Below are 20,303 nucleotides of genomic sequence, written 5' to 3'. Positions count from 1 at the left end.
GTATGAAGATGCTCAGATCCCTTTGCATAGCACCATTCTAAGCAATGTTCCTTTCTAACTTTCGACCTACAAAAGAGCCTTTTTATTTTTGCTCACAGACCACCTATATCCCACTTCACAACTTGCAGAAATGAGGGTAGGACGCAATGACAATTTGGCGGATTCACTCAGCTTCTTCATTTGTTAGTACTTGATCATTAAAAGTGCAAGTAATTGCAGCTACAACACTTATTATTACAGGAAACACACTAGTTACAGGCAAAAATTAGCCTACTCAATCCAACTCATTGTTTTCTGTTGGCAAGCAAATCACCTATCCATTCCCTGAACCCGTGTAGCTACTATTTATGTGGCAATTCATTAAATGACTTTTAGAAATCCAAACACGCTACTTCTACTGGTTTCACTTTATCTATCTTGATCGCTACACCCTCAAAGAATTCTATAAATTGTTAATTTCTCCTTAAAAATCAGGTTTATGTATTATGATTTTCTTTCTACACTCAGTGGCCACTTTATTGGGTACACGCGCTTGTTAATGCAAATAACTAATCAGCCAATCATGTGGCAGCAACTCAATGCATAAGAGCATGTCGACATGGTCAAGTGGTTTGGTTGTGTTCAGACCAAACTTCAGAATGGAGAAGAAATGTGATCTAAGTGACTTTGACTGTGGAATGATTGTTAGTGCAAGACAGGTTGGTTTGAGTTTCTCAGAAACAGCTGATTTCCTTCGGACTTTCATACCCAATAGTCTCTAGAGTTTACAGAGAATGGTGCAAAAACAAAAAAAACATCCAGTGAGTGGCAGTTCTGTGGGAGAAAAGGTCAGATGAGAATGGCCAGACTGGTTGAGGGTGTCAGGAAGGCGACAGTCACGCAAATAATCATGCGTTACAACAGTGATATGCAGAAGAGCATTTCTGAATGCACAACATGTCGAACCTTGAAGTGGATGGGCTACAGCAGCAGAAGACCATGAGCATACACACAGTGGCCACTTTATTATGTACCTCCTGTATCTAATAAAGCGGCCACTGAGTGTATTTTCTTAACAATGGATGTAACAATATATCTAAGAAAGCGTGTGCTAACATTGAAAAGGATTCAAAGGAGGTTTACAAGAATGACATGCAAATGAAATGGTTAACATTTGGTGAGCATTTGATGGCCCTGGGACTGTACTCACTAGAATTTAGAAGAATGAGGGAGGGATCTCATTGAAACCTACCAAATATTCAAAGCTCTTGATAGAATGGACGTGGAGAGCATGTTTATAATAGTGGAAGAGTCTAGGACCAGAGGGCGCAGACTCAGAATAGAAAAATGTCCCTTTAGAACAGAAATGAAGAAAAATTTCTTTAACCAGAGGGTGGTGAATCTGTGGAATCCATTACCACAGACAGCTGTTAAATGCCAAATCATTGGGGTATTTAATGCGGAGGTTGATAGGTTCTTATTTAGTAAAGGTTTCATAGATTATGGTGAGAAGGCAGGAGATTGGGGTTGAGAGGGAAAATAAGTTAGTCATGATTGGATGGCAGACCAGACTTCGTGAGTCAAATAGCTTAATTCTGCTCCGATGTCTTACGGTTTTAAGGATTTATTACAATGAATATCTATAATTTTAAAATATTCTAATAATTCATTTTGACAATAATAATGTTTTGCTAAAGCCGCAATCACCATCCATACCTGAGCCACACGAATAAACTTGATGAAGACTTCAGCTCGTAGTTGTGGTGTAGGTCTACTGAGAACCATAAGCTGGACCCACTGTGAGATGCCATTGCACAAAGCGACAGAGCGTTCCATCATGGGATTATCTTTTACACAGCCAGTTAATACATAGTTCTGATAATCTGAAAACTGGGCAAACCAAAAGTCAGTCATTATCTGATTATTATTCATTTTAATCAATTTTATCTCATCCTGCCTTTAAGTGGTGAACACGTTTGATAGAAGTACAGTTGGTGAAGTGACAACTGTATTAACTGCAGCTGTGAGGCAAAAAAAAAGCACAACAGCGTTCCTTCCACGTCAGACGACTGAAGAAGTTCGGCATGAGCCCCCAAATCCTTGACCTTCTATAGGCACTCCATTGAGAGTATCCTGACTGGCTATATCACCCCCGATACAGGAACTGCACCAACCTTGATTGCTGGACACTGCAGACAGTGATCCAGACAACCCACTGCATCTGTGGAAGTGAACTTCCCTCCATTGAGGACATTTTACAGCAGCAAGTGCATAAAGAAGGCCTGGAAGATCATCGGGAAACCAGTCACCCCAACCATAAACTGGTTCAGCTGCTTCCATTTGGCAAATGGTACTACAGCATTTATAGCCAGAATCAACAGGCTACAGGACAGCTTCTTGCCACAAACCATTAGACTTATAAGTTTACACGTCTGTACATTGCAACAGGGGCATAATGCAAAGATTTTTACTCCTTCACATTGAGGGACGGAAGTAAGATTTAAATAAATTCGAATAATTATTTAGACATGGACCGTCCTTTAAATGGCAGAAAGTTCTGAACAACTTAATATGAAAAAATGCACAAACTAAACTTCCTCATTAAACATTCCACCAACCTGCAAACAGAGAAGGAAAAACCAAGTTCAGTCAAGGTGGACACATTTGGCATCAGTGGCAAAAATATCATTGGCTATTTACCATAAGCATCTCATAGGAGAGGACTGGAGATACAAAGGGTGTCTTGTATATTTAAGCACTCCTCAGAAAAATTCTGGATGGCAATTGTGATTCAGTTTTAACTCGTGTACTCCTAAATCAGTTTAAATTGGAGATTTTTGAGGATATGACTTGCATAAAGGAAAGCAGTGGATATTTGAAACTTAAGGCATTTGGTAAATTGCACAATAAAAGTTGTTAGACAAGACGAGGATGTGAAATTGGGACGATAATATTAGCAATTGGTTAGCGGACTAAAGTAGTGCAGTAAAAGTTTCACATTAGTAGGTTATAAGTAGCGAGTTACTGCTTTTGTGATTCCACTCCGTGCCTTGCAGCGCATCGGGCAGCAGCCTTGCCGTGCATTTAGCATCTTGTCTGTTTTTTACAAAACCATGTTGCTAGCTCAACACTCAGTCCATGGATGGAAAGCATGCAGGGAGCTGGCCAGATTCAAACCCGGGACCAATCATCACAAAGTCCGGTGCTGTTGCCACTAAACCACTGGTTGGCAGATAAGTCGGGAATGCAGCAGAGAAAAGTGTTTGGGCCTCAGCTTTTGTAAGACCATCAGACCTAGGAGCATAATTAGGCCGTTCGGCCTATCATGTCTGAACCACCATTCCAATATGGCTGATTTATTGTCCATCTCTCCTGTCTTCTCCCCGTAACTTTTGATGCCCTGACTAATTAAGAATCTATCAACCTCTGCCTTAAATATACCCAGTGACTTAGCCTGCACAACCGACCATGGCAATAAATTCTACAGATTCACCACACTCTGGCTAAAGAAAGTTTTCCTCATCTCTGTTTGTAAATGGACGTCTCTCAATTCTGAGGCTATGCCCTCTGATCCTAGACTCCCACGCTAGAGGAAACATCGTCTCCACATCCACTCTATCCAGCCTTTCAATATACAATAGGTTTCAATGAGATCCCCACTCATTCTTCTAAAATCCAGCACGTACAGGCCCAGAGCCATCAAATGCTACTCATATGTTAACCCTTTCATTCCCGGGTTCATTCTCATGAACCTCCTCTAGACCCTTTCCAATGCCAGCACATCCTTTCTTAGATAAGGGGCCAAAAACTGTTCCTAATACTCCAAGTGCAGTCTGACCAATACCTTATAATGCCCTAGTATTACATCCTTGCTTTTGTACTCCAGTTCCCTCAAAATGAAAGCTAACATTGCATTTGCCTTCTCTAACACCAACTCAACCTGTAAATTAACTTTTAGGGAATCTTGTATAAGGACTATCAAGTCCCTCTGCACCTCAGATTTTTAAAATTTTCTCCCCATTTACAAAATAACCACATCCTTATTCCTTCTGCCAAAGTGCATGACCATGCACTTTACAACATTATATTCCATCTGCCACTCCTTTACCCAATTTCTCAATCGGTCTCAAGTCCTGACACCCTGCTTCCTCAACACTACCTGCCCTTCCACCTATCTTTGTACCATCCACAAACCTGGCCACAAAGCCATCAATTTCCTTCATCCAGATCATTGACATACAACGTGAAAAGAAGCATTCCCAATACTAATCCCTGCAGTATACCGCTAGTCACCCGCAGCCAATCAGCAAAGGCCCACTTTATCTCCACTCTTTACCTCCTGCCAGTCATCCGATCTTCTATCCATTTTAATACTTTTCACATAATATTGTTTAGGATCTTATTTTGTTTAGCAGCCTCATGTGCAGCACCTTGTCAAAGGGCTTCTGAATACCAAGTAAACATCATCCACTGATTGTCCTTTGTCTAACCCGCTTGTTATTTCCTCAAAGAATTCCAACAGATTTGACAGGCAAGATTTCCCCTGAAGAAAACCAAGCTCAATTCAGAGTTGCTGGTGAACGCAGGGTCTCGGCCTGAAACGTTGACTGTACCTCTTCCTATAGATGCTGCCTGGCCTGCTGCGTTCACCAGCAACTTTGATTGTGTGTTGCTTGAATTTCCAGCACCTGCAGAATTCCTCGTGTCAAGCTTGATTCAGTCTATTTTATCATGTGCTTCCAAGTACACCAAAACCTCATCCTTAAAAATGGACTCCAATGTCTTTCCAACCACTGAAGTGGGGTTATCTGGCCTATAATTTCCTCTCTTCTGCCTTCCTCCCTTTTTAAAGAGTGGAGTGAAATTTGCAATTTTCCAATCCTCTGCAACCATTCCAGAATATAGTGATACTTAAAAGATCATTACTAATGTCTCCACAATTTCTTCAACTAGCTCCTTCAGAAACTGGGGTGTAGTTCATCTAGTGACTTATTTACCTTTAGGCTTTTCAGCTCCTAAGCACCTTTCTTTAGTAATAGCAATAACACTCACTTTTCTCCTGACACTCTCCATTTCCTGCATTCTGTTGGCATTTTCCACAGTGAAGACTGACATACATTCAATTCCTCTGCCATTTCTTTGTCCCCCATTATTACCTCTCCAGTATCATTTTCCAGCTTTCTGATATACATTGCCTTCTCTCTTTTACTCCTTATACAGTGCCTATAAAAAGTATTCACCCCCCCCCCCCGGAAGTTTTGAAGTTTTATTGTTTTACAACATTGAATCACAATGGATTTAATTTAGCTTTGTTGACACTGAACAACAGAAAAAGACTCTTTCGTAACAAAGTGAAGACAGATCTCTAAAAAGTGATCTAAATTAATTACAATTATAAAACACTAATTAATTGATTGCATAACTATTCACTGCATTCAAGTCAATAGATACATCTTTGGCAGCATTACAGCCTTGCGTCTGTATGGATAGGTGTCTGTCAGCTTGGCACATCTGGACACTGCAATTTTTCCTCACTGTTCTTTACAAAACTGCTCAAGGTCTGTCAGATTGCATGGAGATCGTGAGTGAACAGCCCTTTTCAAGTCCAGCCATTAATCCTCAGTTGGACTGAGGTCTGGCTCTTACTTGCCCATTCCAGGACATTAACTTTGTTGTTTTTAAACCACTCCTGTGTAGCTTTGGCTTTATGCTTGGAGTCATTGTCTTGCTGGAAAAACAGATCTTCTCCCAAGTCGCAGTTCTCTTGCAGACTGCATCAGGTTTTCCTCCAGGATTTCCCTGTATTTTGCTGCATTCATTTTGCCCTCTACCTTCACAAGCTTTCCAGGGCCTGCTGCAGTGAAGCATCCCTACAGCATTATGCAGCCACCACCGTGCTTCACAGTAGCGATGGAGTGTTTTTGATGATGTGCACTGTTTGGTTTATGCCAAAAATAGCATTTAGTCTAATGGCCAAAACGCTCAATTTTGGTTTCATTAGAGCATAGAGCCTTCTTCCGGCTGACTTCAGAGCTTCCCATGTGCCTTCAGGCAAACTCTAAGCAAGATTTCATGTGTTTTTTCTCTTTGCCACTCTCCCATAAAACTGGGACTGGTGAAGCACCTGGGCAACGGTTGTTGTATGTGTAATCTCTCTCATCTCAGCCACTGAAGCTTGTAACTCCTCCAGCGTTGTCATAGGTCTCTTTGTGGCCTCCCTTCCTGGTCCCCTTCTTGCACGGTTACTCAGTTTTTGAGGATGGCCTGCTCTAGGCAGATTTTTAGCTGATGCCATATTCTTTTCATTTCCTGATGATTGACTTAACTGTACTCCAAGGGATATTCAGTGATTTCAAAATTTTCTTATATCCTTGACTTGTGCTTTTCAATAACTTTTTTGTGGAGTTGCTTGGAGTGTTCTTTTGTCTTCATGGTGTAGTTTTTGCCAGGACACTGACTCACCAGCAGTTGAACATCCAGATACAATCAATTGAAACAACTTGACTGCACATGGTGATCACCATTTAACTAATTATGTGACTTCTAAAACCAACTGACTGCACCAGTGATGATTTGGTGTGTCATATTACCGGGGGGGGGGGGGGGGGAATACTTATGCAAGCAATTATTTTGTGCTTTATGCTTGCAATTAATTTAGATTACTTTGTAGAGATTTGCTTTCACTTTAACGCGAAAGCATCTTTTTCTATTGATCAGTGTCAAAAAAACCCAAATTAAATCCACTGTGATTCAATGTTGTAAAACAATAAAACCTGAAAACTTCCGGGGGGTGGGGGGAACACTTTTTATAGACACTGTATATCTGAAAAAAAACTTGTATCTTCTTTTATATTATTGGCTAGCTTACTTTCATATTTAATCTTTTCTCTCCTTATGGCTTTTAGTTGCCTTCTGTTGGTTTATAAAAGCTTCTCATTTCTCCTCCTTCCCACAAATTTTTGTTCCATTATATGCCCTCTCTTTTGCTTTTATGTTGTCTTTGACTTCCCTTGTCAGTCATGGTTGTGTCATCCTCCCTTTAGAATACTACTTCATCTTTGGGACATATCTACCTTACACCTTCCCAATTGCTCCCAGGAACTCCAGTCTATCATCCCAGCTAGTGCCTCCTTCCTGTCAGCTTTGGCCAATTCCTCTCTCATGCCTCCTTTACTCAACTGTAATACTGATACATCTGATTTTAGCTTCTCCTTCTCAGACTGCAGAGTGAATTCTATGATATTATGATCACTGCCTCCTGTGGGTTACTTTACCTTAAGCTTCCTAACCAGATCTGGGTCATTCCATAATACCCAATCCACAATTGCCATTCCCCTAGAGGACTCAACCACAAGCTGCTATAAAAAGCCATCTTGTAATCATTATAGAAATTCCTTCTCTTGGGATCCAGCACCAATCAGATTTTCCCAATCTACCTGCAATATTGCCCTTTTTACATACATTTTCTATTTCCTGTTGTAATTTGTACCCCATGTCCTGACTACTGTTTGGAGGCCTGTATATAACTTCCATCAGGGTCTTTTTACCCTTGCAGTTTCTTAACACTACCTACAAGATACATTTTCTACATCTTCTGATCTCATGTCACCTCTTTCTAAGGATTTGATTTCTTTTTTTTTTACTAACAGAGCCACTCCAGCCCCACTGCCTACCTGTCTGTCCTTTCGATACAATGTGTATCTTTGGATGTTAAGCTCCCAACTATGATCTTCTTTCAGCCACAACTCAGTGATGCCCATAACATCATACCTGCCAATCTCTAACTGCATTACCAGATTATCTACATTACCTGAATACTGTGTGCATTCAAATATAACACCTCTAGTCCTGTGTTCATCCACCTTTTTGATTTTGGCCCCCCGTTACACTTTACCTCATCCCACCAACTGCAATTTTGCCTATCATCTGCCAGTCCTTCCTCAGTCTCACTGTACACTGCATCTACTTCTGTACCAACTGCCCCATCCTCATCCCTATCACTTTGGTTCCCATCCCCCTGCCAAATTAGTTTAAGCACTCCCCAGCAGCTCCAGCAAACCTGCTCTCAAGGATATTGGTCTCCCTCACGTCCTTTTTGTACAGGTCAGAAGAGATTCTGATGATCTAGAAACCTGCCCCTGCACCAATTCTTCAGCCACACATTTATCTGCTGTTTCATCACTGGCAGGTGGCACAGGCAGCAATCCAAAGAAGTCCTGCTTTTCAACTTTCTACCTTACTCCCTATATTCTCTCTTCAGGACCTCCTCCCTTTTCCTACCTATGCCGTTGGTATCAATATGTACCAAGACCTCTGGCTGTTCACCCTCCCCCTTCAAAATGGCATGGACCCGATCCAAGACATCTCTGACCCTGGAAGGTAACATACGATCTGAGTGTCTCTTTCATGTCCACAGAATCTGCTTTCTACTCCTCTAATTATGGAATTCCCTAACACTCCTGCACTCCTCATCTCCCACCTCTCTTCTGAGCTATCGAGCCAAATTCAGTGCCAGAAACCTGATTGCTGCGGCTTTCCCCTGGTAGGTCACCCCCGCAACAGTATCCAAAGTAGTATACTTATTATTGAGGGTAACGGACACAGGGGTACTCTGCACAAGCTGCCTATTCCATTTCCTTCTTCGAACAGTCACCCAGGAACCTGCTCCTACAACTTAGGGGTGACTACCTCCCTGTAGCTCCTGTCTATCACCTCCTCATTCTCCTGTATGAGTCAAAGGTCATCAAGCTGCAGCTCCAGTTTCTTAACATGGTCTCTAAGGAGCTGCAGCTCGATGCACTTCATGCAGATGTAGTTATCATAAGAAGTTAATGATTTACATGAAAGGATTGATTAGAATGAATGCACATTTACTGAGTATACAAAGCTGAGTAGGAAAGTAATCCATGGGGAAGACACAAAGAGATTGCCTCTTTGACAATGGAAAGAAAAATGACAGATTGAATATAATTGTGGGTAAATGTGAACTAACCAAACTCTGATGGAAAGAATGAAATGCAAGTATTCACAACCAATTAGAAAGGTAAACAGAGATTTCATCTTTACAACAAGAGGTTGGAGTACAAAAAGAAGTATGCTGCTAACAGTATACAACACTTCTAGAGTCTACAGTTGTGAACACAATGGTTTCTGCTTTCTTTATCTCAAGAAGAATGAATTAGCTTTGGGGATAAGACAATAACTGTATTCTAGACAGGTTCCTGGGATAAAAAGACTGATGAGGAATGTTGGAGGTTTATATTTGTTAAGAGTTAAGAATGAGAGGTGAATTTATTAAAACATTCAATGTACCTGAAGGACATGGCAGGGTGGATGCTGAGAAGTTGCTTTCTTTGCTTGGGAAATATAGACGTTTTCAGGATAGAGGATGAGATATTTAGAACTGAGGGTAAAAAGTATTCCCGCACTCTGGAATCCTCCACCCAAAAGAGGGTTGTAGATGTTCATTTACTGAGCATATCCCAAATTTGAGATTAACAGACCTACGGAATCTAGGAAAGTTAAGGGAGTTGAGAAATAGTACAAGAAAAGCAGGCTGTAGTGGAAGATCAGTGTTAATCTTGTTAAAAGGTGAGGTAGGTTTGATAAGACACTTGACCCATTCTTGCTCTTATATCTAACATAAAACATAAGGTTTTATGTTGAAGTCCCCTCTCCAGGACTCAAGATATTTAAATCTGAGAAGCTATCTTTCAAATGAAATGTTAAACCAAAGCACCAACTGCTCACTCAGGGTGGATGGAGACTATCACAAAGAGAAATGGGGAGTGTTTATCATTCAACAAGACGAAAATAGGTAAACTGATAATCTATTTGTTTATGAGACATTGCTAACTGGTTGTTGCATTCTCTCATTCTACAATGGACAGCAGACAACAACTTTTATTTTTTCAGTTGACTTTACATTGTACGTCACACTGAAGAGGAACATTAAAGGTAGTGCACATTTATTGGAAAAACTGTGAAATGTATTTTTCAATGCAACAAAATTCCATAAATAGTATCACAAAGGAAACATGAAGGTGGCACCTTAATAAGAAATTGTTAACTATTCAGATGGGATTTTAGAGGTGGCAATAAAAAGCAACCCTTGAAATCCTGTTAGGTTGGGGATAAATTTATTCTCAATTATTTGTTGGAGTATGAATGTGCTGTAAATGGAGCACAAGGATCTTCTGCTTCATCAGTATTTAACAATTTACCATGCACCAACCATTTTGAGGACAATCACAACTGCTTATTATGTAGTTTATGTAGGTGCGTGAAGTTCATAGGAGTAGCCTGATAAAAGTTAACTTCCCCTGCATGTTTAAATGGATGTAATTTTAAGACAAAAATCAGATCTTTTCCTCCATTTCCTTAACACAGTTGATACCCGGACTTACTGATATCCGGCGGAAGGACTTGAACTCGAGGTAGGTTAGGTGTTCAGCCAGCTCTTCTGGCTCCAAGTGATCAAAGAGAAGGGAAACTTTTCGTTTTTTGCTACAGTTTGGTTTTATCCTCTGAGTGATTTTCCGTGACCATTCATGTGTACTTCTGTCCAGTAAACAAAAAAAAAGTTTAGCTGCTCCTTTCAAAAACATTCATCAGCATAGGTTAGGTGAGGCATGTACTGACATGATTTGTGACTAAGATTTAGCTTTCTTGTTGCAGCATTACAAGCAGGCACCTTTCTCCCTTTTTCTGTTCCATTACCATTCTAATCTGACAGTCTCTTTAGTCTCCTCTGATGATATGTGTCCTTTGTTTATCTTTGTCTGCCTCTTGTTACTATATCAGCTTCAACTTCTTCATTTTCTAAATTGAGTAATCCTGTTTCCACCCATTCTCAGGATAAGGAAGTCCTTCTGTTTTACAGGCTGTTACCTAATCTACGATACTACAGTACTGCTGCACACATTCTTTCAGTATTCTGCTGAGTAGTGGAGTACAAGGAACAGCAATAATCACAGCCCATCAAAAATCAAAAATATTTTGTTGGAGGCTTATGAATCTACCTCTACACAACAGAAAAGCATTCAGGAAATTGGAATAATTTTTGCCCAGAAAAGAAAATATAAGCACTGGGCATATACTCGAAATCGTGCTTGGCTGGAGATGGAGGTGGCTTGATGCATAAAATCAATAATCTATTAGATAACAATTCTTTGTATGTATGGAGTTTTCAGTGAAGGACTACTTAATTTGACTAATTTGGAGGGTTCTGGAGTTTCAGTTCTCTACACTTATCTTCTCAACAGAGCATGAGAAAATTGAATACATAAATGTCTCATTGTTGCTGTTCTGGCCATGATTGCAGCTAAAACTAATATAAACTGGAACCATAACAGAATTCTGGAAGAACTCAGTGGGTCATGCAGCATTTGCATAGGTCAACCTATGACCTAAGATGTCAACTTGCATCTTTTGTTGTTTAACCCATTGATTTTTTTTCAGTATTCTGCTTTTGTTTTAGATTCAAGCATCTGCATTCTGTTTTGTCTTTGTCCTAATCCAGACTGTAAAGTGGGTTACACACAATGACTATAAGACAATTTTTCTTTGGGAACCTGAATTACAAACAAACTTGAATAAGCTGAACGTTTTATATCTGACAACATCTTTCATTTGTAAATGAACAGAGTCAACGTAAAATTTTTATTGTTAATAACTGTATTGAATAAGGACTCACAGTCAACGAATGGTTTTCTTTTCCTGTATGTAATTATTTTTATTTTGTAATATTTCTGAATAAAGTATTTTTGGGAAAAAAAAATATCTGACAACACCAGTATCCTCCGTCTAAGTGCATGGACAATTGTCCAGTAACTCAGTTTGTAACAGGAAGGGCTCATAGAGCAAACAACTTGCAATTCAATAACAATGAAGATGCATGATTGATTAGGACAGAAGAGAAGAAAAATCTCCAAAGAGGAGAGGGTATTCTGTACTTTATAATGGGAATAGCGATTAGCTTTTTGTTAATTAACCAGGAAGTTTCATAATAATGTTTATGTTGTGTGTGGAAAATTGAAAAAAATTACATTTCCCTGCTCTAACTTCGCTACCTTCCAGAACAATGTTGTAACTGTCTTAACCATTTATAGTCTATGGCCCCTTGTAGTCTTCAAAGTTACCAATAATCCAGTTATTACTTAAAAACATCTGTAAAGATCAAAATATCATGTTTACCATTTCTAAAACATACATCTGAAAACCATAATTTTTTAAAGTCATGTACATATACACATACAAAATATACCAAGATACAAATCCATGCATTTTTATAAGATTCTAATGCATGGTTACAAGAACATAAGCTATAAGTAACAGTGACTGAGTTAGAATGAGCTATTGTATATTAATTAGCTAACTTTCAGGTAACCTCTTAAACTTCTTGGTTGTTTGTCAGTCTTTGTTTATGTATAGATTTCACAAATTTGATTGCGTTTCTTTACTTTCCTGTAGATGCCTGCAAGAAAATGAATCTCAAGGTCGTATATGGTAACATACAGTATATGTACTTTGATAGTAAATTTACATTGAGTTTGACTTCTTAGCCTGCTCTTTGATAACTGGAGCTCTGGAAGTTACTATCAGTGACTTGCTTCAGAGCAGTAAGCTACGCTCTGGTGATGGATCATCACGGAGTGTGGTAGGAGTAGGAACCTGTGCAAACAGCCAATTTCAGCATATGAATTTGGCATAATCAAAATGCCACAGATTTTAATGATGGGCATGGCTGCATAAACCTCAGAAAAATGTTTGATAGTGCACATAGCTGTTTCTGGAAAAACGGAGATTAGGAGGAGTATGCTATTAAGCCTCAAGCCTGCCTTATACTTCGATGTGATTATCTGTTCATCCAAATCTACTGCCTTGTTCTTGCTTTCTCCCCATGATGCTAAGTTCAAAGACGTTTAAAAAGTATTTGGAAGTTCCAGCTTTGTCTCAGTTCTTGATTTTCTTAAAAGGTTTTATCTTTTCAGTTTTTCGCTTGTAAGATTTTAAAAGCTTGTAAATGTTTTTGAAAGACTGAGAAACTTCACAAGATTTGACAGTGCTGGCTAAGTGTAGGGGCATGACTTATTCAAAAATAATTTATTTTTGCCATTTTATATACAGAACTAATCATAGGGTCACCATGTGATGTTATTTTTATCTCTGTTCCCCTACAACTCGGAAAGCCCCACAAAGAGAGTTTTCACATTTTCTGTGAGTTGCTGCTGAGAGAATTGTGAAAGGTAGTGATAATTGCTAATTGTTTGTTGTTATCAAAGTAATGTGATGAAATGTGTTTCCTTGGCTTTGAGTCAACCTGAGAAAATGAAACTGTTTAACTAAAAGATATTCCTTTCTAGAAAATGATGTGAGAAAGCACACAATCATGTTCATCATAAAATACTAATTTGCAGTGTATTTTGGATGATGCCATACTTACAAGCTTCCTTAAAGTTGTCATAGCTGGGGGGAGGTCATGGGGATAAACTCACACTGTCTATTAAATGCTCACAATGATATGTGTCTCAAATAGCCTCTGACAAACAACTCCAGCTCCTGGCCTTCACGTATGGCTTAGCTATAAAGCCAGGCAAAACCGTTTCTACTGACAGGAGAAGGTTCAAAGGCAGGTTACTGGCACCTTAAAACCAGTTAGATGGGGTTCATCAGCCGTGGTTGGCAGCTCATCTAGTAGGAGGAAAACTCAGATCTCAAACCCCTGCTGCTTTGTGGATAAACCCACTCATGGGGAAGGCCTCAGGCGCGGGTCCCTCAGGCTGTCCAACACTGACTGGCAACACCTGCAATGCCGCTGGTGCTGAACTGTGTTTCTTTGGACTCATCGGCTGTGTGGAGAAGGGAAGCCTGCTGCATGAGCAACAGCTTGGTCTCTATATCCTACTGCCCTGACTTGTGTATCGTGTAGACAGCTAGGATCCATGCTGGACTCTGGCCAATGCAGGGCCTCATACTCTATAAGGCTACAGATAATAATGATAGCAATTATTGGATTGAAAATTTCTCCCTAATTCTCTCTCGTAAACACACATTCTTAATCGAGAGTAATTGTGAAGCTGATGTTGATCATTTATCATTTTTTAGAAATGGAATATGAACTTATGTCTTACATTTGCGAAGTGTCAATAAATTGAGAATGTGACTCTTCACCCTTCCTTCTCACCAGCTCTTGAAAATGTTCCATTGTTTCTGAAAGACTGTTGTCTATTTTAAACATTATCCAGAACTCCGTAATCCAGTACCTGGAACAGTACCATGCAAGTATTAATATCAGCATAAATAATGCAACAATGCCTTTGTTTTAACTTAAATCAATATATGAAATAAAGCTACTTTTTAATCTTTGAACAGAAAGTAACTCTACATTACAGATTAATATTAGTAATGTAACTAGACCGATATCAGTTACATAACTGGCCTGAATTATATCACAAGTACTATTCTCAAACGTGACCTTAACTGGCATGGGACCTTTGCCTGCAATTGCTATCCTTGTTTAATCCTTTCCTTGTGTTGACACACCCAGCCACCCCTTGGGCCTTTGCTACTTGCAGTAAGTGTCCATTGTTGGAAGAAAAGGAATCAATGATGAATTTGAGCCAGCACATCACCAAATCTCCCTTTAAAACTTTGATGGGTAACTGATCCCTGCCTCCAGCCATTAAAGCTGGCAGGGTTTAGTAAAAAAAAAGAACTTCAACATTTAAAAAGATTATTTAAATATAAAAAAGCTGAAAATACGTCAAAGTTAATTGCATTTTAATTGCTGTCTACTGAACTCTGATATTTCCCCAGCTTCCAGGTGCAATTAATTAAAGTGGGCCTGGTCAATCCCCTTTTGATTGCTCTTGTGTACCGTCCACCAAAAATACATAAAGATTTTTATCACTCAATTTGCGGACTTCCTCTCAAACACTATGCCCAACTTTGATCGAGTTCTGATTCTTGGTGACTTTAATATTCATGTTTGCTGTCCCACTAAGCCTCTCGTAAGTGATTTTATGCATCTGCTTGAGTCTTTTAATCTTGCTCTGCTTATCACTGGACCCACTCACATGCTAGGCCATACACTTGACCTGGTCTTATCGTCTGGTTTTCCGATCTGCAATGGGGAAATAATTGATGCATGTCTGTCGGATCATGGTGCTGTTACGTTTGATGCTTCTGTGCCTTTTTCCCCTACTAAATTTCATCTTCCTGTACGTTGCTCTCATTACATTAACTCTTTGACTGCCAATAAGTTCTCTGAGGCTCTCGTAGCTGCTCCTAATACCTGCACTATTGAGGCTTCTCCTCCCCATCTCAGCACTGAGGAACTTACCTCCTTATTTAGTACCACCTGCTCTTCTATTCTGAATACTGTTGCTCCCCTTAAATTCAAAAAGCCTAAGCCTAAAGGTCTGCCTTGGCTTAATGACACCACCAGAGCCTTGAGGAGGGAGTGCAGAATATCCGAATGAAAGTGGAAGCATGATAACCTTCAAATTTCCTTTGAAATTCTGAGATACAATCTTCACAAATAGCAGGATGTAGTTAAGGTTGCAAGAGCAAAATACTTTTCTGACCTAATTTCTAACAACTCTCATAATCCCAAGGTCTTAATCAGTACCATAAATTCTGTCATTTGTCCCGCCCCCAGTATTAGTTTAGAAGTGTACCCTGCTAAGTGCGAAGAATTTTTAAAATTCTTCATTGGCAAAGTTGAAAACATCAGAATGAACATTCCCCCCCCCCCCCACCCCAACCCATGACTTAACTGTCTCATTGGTCTGTTCATCTAAACTGGACTATTTCCAACCCATCACACTACCCTCCCTTACAAAAATTGTTTCCACCATGAAACCTGCAACCTGCCCCCTTGACGTTGTCCCCACTGCCCTCCCGAAGGATGTCTTTGACATAGCCGGTCCCAGCATCCTCTCTATTATCAACAGCTCCCTGGCCACTGTACCGTTCCAACCTACTTCAAAGCGTGCCGTGGTCCAGCCCCTCCTGAAAAAAACCAACTTAGACCCTACCTTACCTAGTAACTACAGACCTATTTCTAAACTTCCATTCCTGTCAAAGGTTCTCGAAAAGGTTATTCTTAGTCAATTGCTGCCCTACCTACAACAAAACAACATGTTGGAAAGATTTCAGTCAGGTTTTAAGGCTTATCATAGCACAGAGTCTGCCCTGCTGAAAGTGTACAAAGACCTGCTCCTCTCTACCGACTCAGGTGACTCTGCCATCCTAATTCTTCTTGACCTCAGCACAGCATTTGATACTGTGGATCATGCCATTTTAATAGACCGTCTCCAGTACAGGGTTGGTGTTGATGGCACTGCCTTGAACTGGTTTATATCCTACCTCAAAACTAGAAGTTTCTCCGTCAACATAGGCAATTTCTCTTCTCGCCCAGTTAGTCTCTCCTGCGGTCCATCCTAGGTCCCATTCTTTTCTCTATATACATGCTTCCTCTCAGTCAAATCGTTCAAAAATACGACATTTCTTTCCATTGTTATGCTGACAACACACAGCTTCATCTCCCCCTGAAACCAAACGACCAGTCAAATCTAGTCAGCCTCATGAACTGCCTTGAGGACATAAAGTGTTGGATGGCACAAATCTTCCTACAGCTGAATGAAGGCAAGTCTGAAGTTGTCCTATCTAGCCCCCCTGACTCCATCAAAGTGATTACCAACAGTCTTGGTAACCTGTCCACCCTTGTCAAACCCCATGTCAAAAACCTTGGTGTGATATTTGATTCCGCCTTTAAGTTTGACAAGCAAGTTAATGCAGTATTAAAAGCCAGTTTTTTCCAGCTTCATACTATTGCGAAAATCGAGTCATTTCTCTCCTTCAAAGATCTCGAGAAAGTCATCCACGCCCTTATATCCTCCCGCTTGGACTACTCCAACTCCCTGTATACTGGGATTAGTCAGTCGTCCCTGTCCCGCCTGCAACTGGTCCAGAATGCCGCAGCCTGGCTCCTGACAGGTGCCCGGAAGAGGGACCATATATTACTTCTATCCTGGCCTCCCTCCACTGGCTACAAATACGGTTTAGAATTGATTTTAAGGTTCTCCTGTTTGTTTATAAAGCCCTAAATGGGCTCCCCCCCCCCCCCACTTATATCACAGACCTTCTAACCCCTTATTCTACTTCCAGGTCCCTCAGGTCGGCTGACTTGGGGCTCCTGGCTGTCCAGCGATCTAAATTTAAATCCGGAGTGACCACGCCTTTGCTATTGTAGCCCCTAGACTGTGGAACAGCATTCCCCTCCCTATCAGATCTGCCCCCTCCATTGACTCTTTTAGGTCCAGGCTCAAAACTTAACTTTATTCACAAGCATTTGAATCTTTCTCATGTGGCTGATTTTTGGCTTGTGCCTAGGCTCATGTGCTGTTTATTTTGTGCCTATAAGCTGTATTTGTGATTTTAGCTATCTGTTATGGTTTGTACAGCACCTTGGTCAACATGGGGTGTTTTTAAATGTGCTTTATAAATAAATTTGACTTGACTTGACAAAGTTATAAGAAACATATAAAAGATAAATAATCTTCAAAAATGTTAATTCTGTCCCTCTTAAGCATCACATAGCTCTGCAGTTCCCGTTGTGATCAATATGGTCAGGGAACCTGTGCCAGTTCTATCCTTGTGCAGGATTTGAAAGCCATTTCTTTAGCCAGAGAGTGGTAAATCTGTGAATTTCATTGTTACAAATGGCCAAGTCATCAGGTAGATTTAAAGTGGAGGTTGATAGATTCTTGATTAGTAATCGTGTCAAAGGTTACGGGGAGAAAGCAGGAGAATGGGGTGGTGAGAGATAATAAATCAGCCATGATAGAATGGCAGAACAGACTCGATGGGCCAAATGGTCCAATTCTACTCCTATGTCTTATGTTATTGGCATGTACCATAGTTAATCAGCTGATCTTTGTCAAAACATACTTTGGTAATAATACAGGCAAACTAAACATACCAGTGGCAAGAGAAATAGTCGATGTTTAGGTAAAGAACCTCAAAACAGATAGGAGGTTATCAATCTGAAACATTAAACCTGTTTCTTTCCTTAGATGTTGGCCTGCCTGCTGCATAATCTGAACATTTTTTCTTTTCCCAATGCCTCAGTAAAGCAGTCATATTAAGATCATGACTGTAATTGCCAGTTTTAAATTGTTCATGGATCTATGGGCTAGATTTAACTATTTAATTTCTTGTGATGCCAATCATTTAGTGCCTCTCATCACACCATCTTATCATTCAGCTAACCTGAACACTCAAAATGCAAAATGATTTATCTTTATTATTCATAGCTTATAACACAATTTTGCTGATACTCTATATACACAGTGGAATCTAGAAGTAAAGAATGTTTGAAAAAGGGATAGATGTCGAACCTAATCCTGTAAGGTTACTCTGCCTTTTAATAACAAGGTTGATCTGCTCATCATAACTTGATTTTCCTATCCAAAATCCATTACCATTTATTTTTCTGACGTACAAAAAGTTATCTACCTTGAGTCTATCAGGTTCTATGGCTTTGTACCTAGAGAATTCCAAAGATTTGTGACCATCAGAAAATAAATTTACCCTCATCTCATTAAGTTTTCTTTGCGCTAAGAATGCACTCCCTAGATTCAGGCTCTCTGATCAGGAGAGACTTTCTCATAGCATCTACCCTATCTAATACTTCTCAAGAATTGTGAATTCACATATGATCCTTGACAGAGTAGACCGTCCATTCTTTCACCACAAGCCAAGTACTTCAGCCCAGCAATCAACTCTTACTGCTTGGTCTTTGAAGTAAATTCTTCCTTGAAAAGGAGACCAAAGCTCTACATTGTATAGTTTCAGAGTTGTTAGTATTAATAGCATCAACTCAGTGGTTCAAAACTATTAAGACTACACTGATATCCTTATATCCACCAGCAAGTTTTACCTAAAAATTAGATGAGGAATTACTTGCACAAAATAAAATGTTTTGTCTGTTTTGAAGTGTTTGCACTTATTTCCGATAGAAGTCCTGTCCTTCAGGAAATTACATCAGGCATTTCTTGCCCCAGTTCACCTTGAGCAAAATCCATTGCGGAAACATCAACCACATCATTCTAAATATCATCATCATGTGTGCATGTCTGATTTAGAAACAGCTCAGGTCAAAAGGTTGTCACCTGCCATGTTCATTGTTAACTCCCGATGAAGTAAGTAAACTAGTATGTTACACAGAAAGATGGAAACCATACGTGAATTAAAGGAGCCCGCTGGGCATCGTCCTTATTTTTAGTGAGTCCCCAACCTTGAGTGTAATGAGCTACCATCTACAGACAGACAACACTTAACACCTCACATCTGCAAGGGAGTAAATCTGGCCTAATTGGTCAACTTCACTGTATGAGGGTATTGGTTGTTGCCATTAAACTCACTGTTTAACCCCTTCCTCCAAATTTCTCTTCTCCCTCCATTTTATGTAACCCCAAATCCTATCTTGTGATCTGTGAGTGGATAATTCAATTTCTTATTCTATTAGTGCCCAAAGACCAGAAAAACAGATGCTTAACGTGAGTGTATACGAATTAGGTGCTTTTTCTGGTTATGTGCTATTTTGCACTAGGAGAAAATGCAACATCTCTCAGCAATAATAAAAACAATAATTATGTGAAGAGAAGTGACTAATGGTACACATAATCTCTTTCTATTTTCATTCTTTGATTTTATATGGGTTTCATCCTCTGCATCCTTCTATGGACATTTAGAGCTGGAAATTTCCTGTATTTAACACTTTAGATATTATTTAATGAAATGTCATTTGAAATATTAGTCTTGCATAGAGCCATATAATTCTCAAGTTTACATAGAAAAGAAAGTTATAGAAGGCACAGATGAAAAAAAGAGCTACTATAACTTTTTAAAGATATGTTTGCAGGACTTAACCACAATCTTTCAAACTGAGACTAAAATGAGAAATGCAAATGCTGCAGGTAGATACTTGACTTTTTGTCTTTACTTAGCTGTGGTTGTTACTTCCAGGAAAAGGCTCACCTTATAAAGTAACAGATCTTCAAGCAAGTTGCAGCACAGTTTTGCTCTAAAGCATTCTGATATGTAGGTCATCATTAAGGAAAACAATTCTTATTTAAAGTATTTAAGTATCCTTATTTATATTCAACAATAGCATTGTTGAGTCCAATATAAGTGACATTTTCTGGAAAACAAGTGTTGAATAAGATAAAGACCATTTGTCTTTTAATATCTTTCAGACTGCACACCAAAAATACTTCTTTAAAATGTAATTTCAGAGCTTCAAAAAGGAACAACTT

General features: G+C 39.6%; 1 protein-coding gene across 4 annotated transcripts in view; it reads right to left on the bottom strand.

The window, feature by feature from the left end:
• LOC140201979 (RAS guanyl-releasing protein 1-like) overlaps positions 1-20,303 on the bottom strand; it is a 175,902-nt gene that overhangs the window by 35,679 nt on the left and 119,920 nt on the right. For 3 of the 4 annotated variants that reach the window (XM_072266856.1, XM_072266870.1, XM_072266849.1), the window contains 4 exons: positions 20,026-20,088; positions 14,112-14,243; positions 10,386-10,539; positions 1,696-1,869 (listed from right to left, as the gene is read on the bottom strand). In XM_072266856.1, the coding sequence (XP_072122957.1) occupies positions 1,696-1,869; positions 10,386-10,539; positions 14,112-14,243; positions 20,026-20,088 (523 nt within the window). The remainder of the gene's footprint in view (positions 1-1,695; positions 1,870-10,385; positions 10,540-14,111; positions 14,244-20,025; positions 20,089-20,303) is intronic. The other variant, XM_072266863.1, reaches the window with a different exon arrangement.

The sequence above is a fragment of the Mobula birostris genome, chromosome 1 (assembly GCF_030028105.1).
Source record: "Mobula birostris isolate sMobBir1 chromosome 1, sMobBir1.hap1, whole genome shotgun sequence".
Taxonomy (NCBI): Eukaryota; Metazoa; Chordata; class Chondrichthyes; order Myliobatiformes; family Myliobatidae; genus Mobula; species Mobula birostris.
This window is presented reverse-complemented; position numbering and strand designations above follow the sequence as displayed.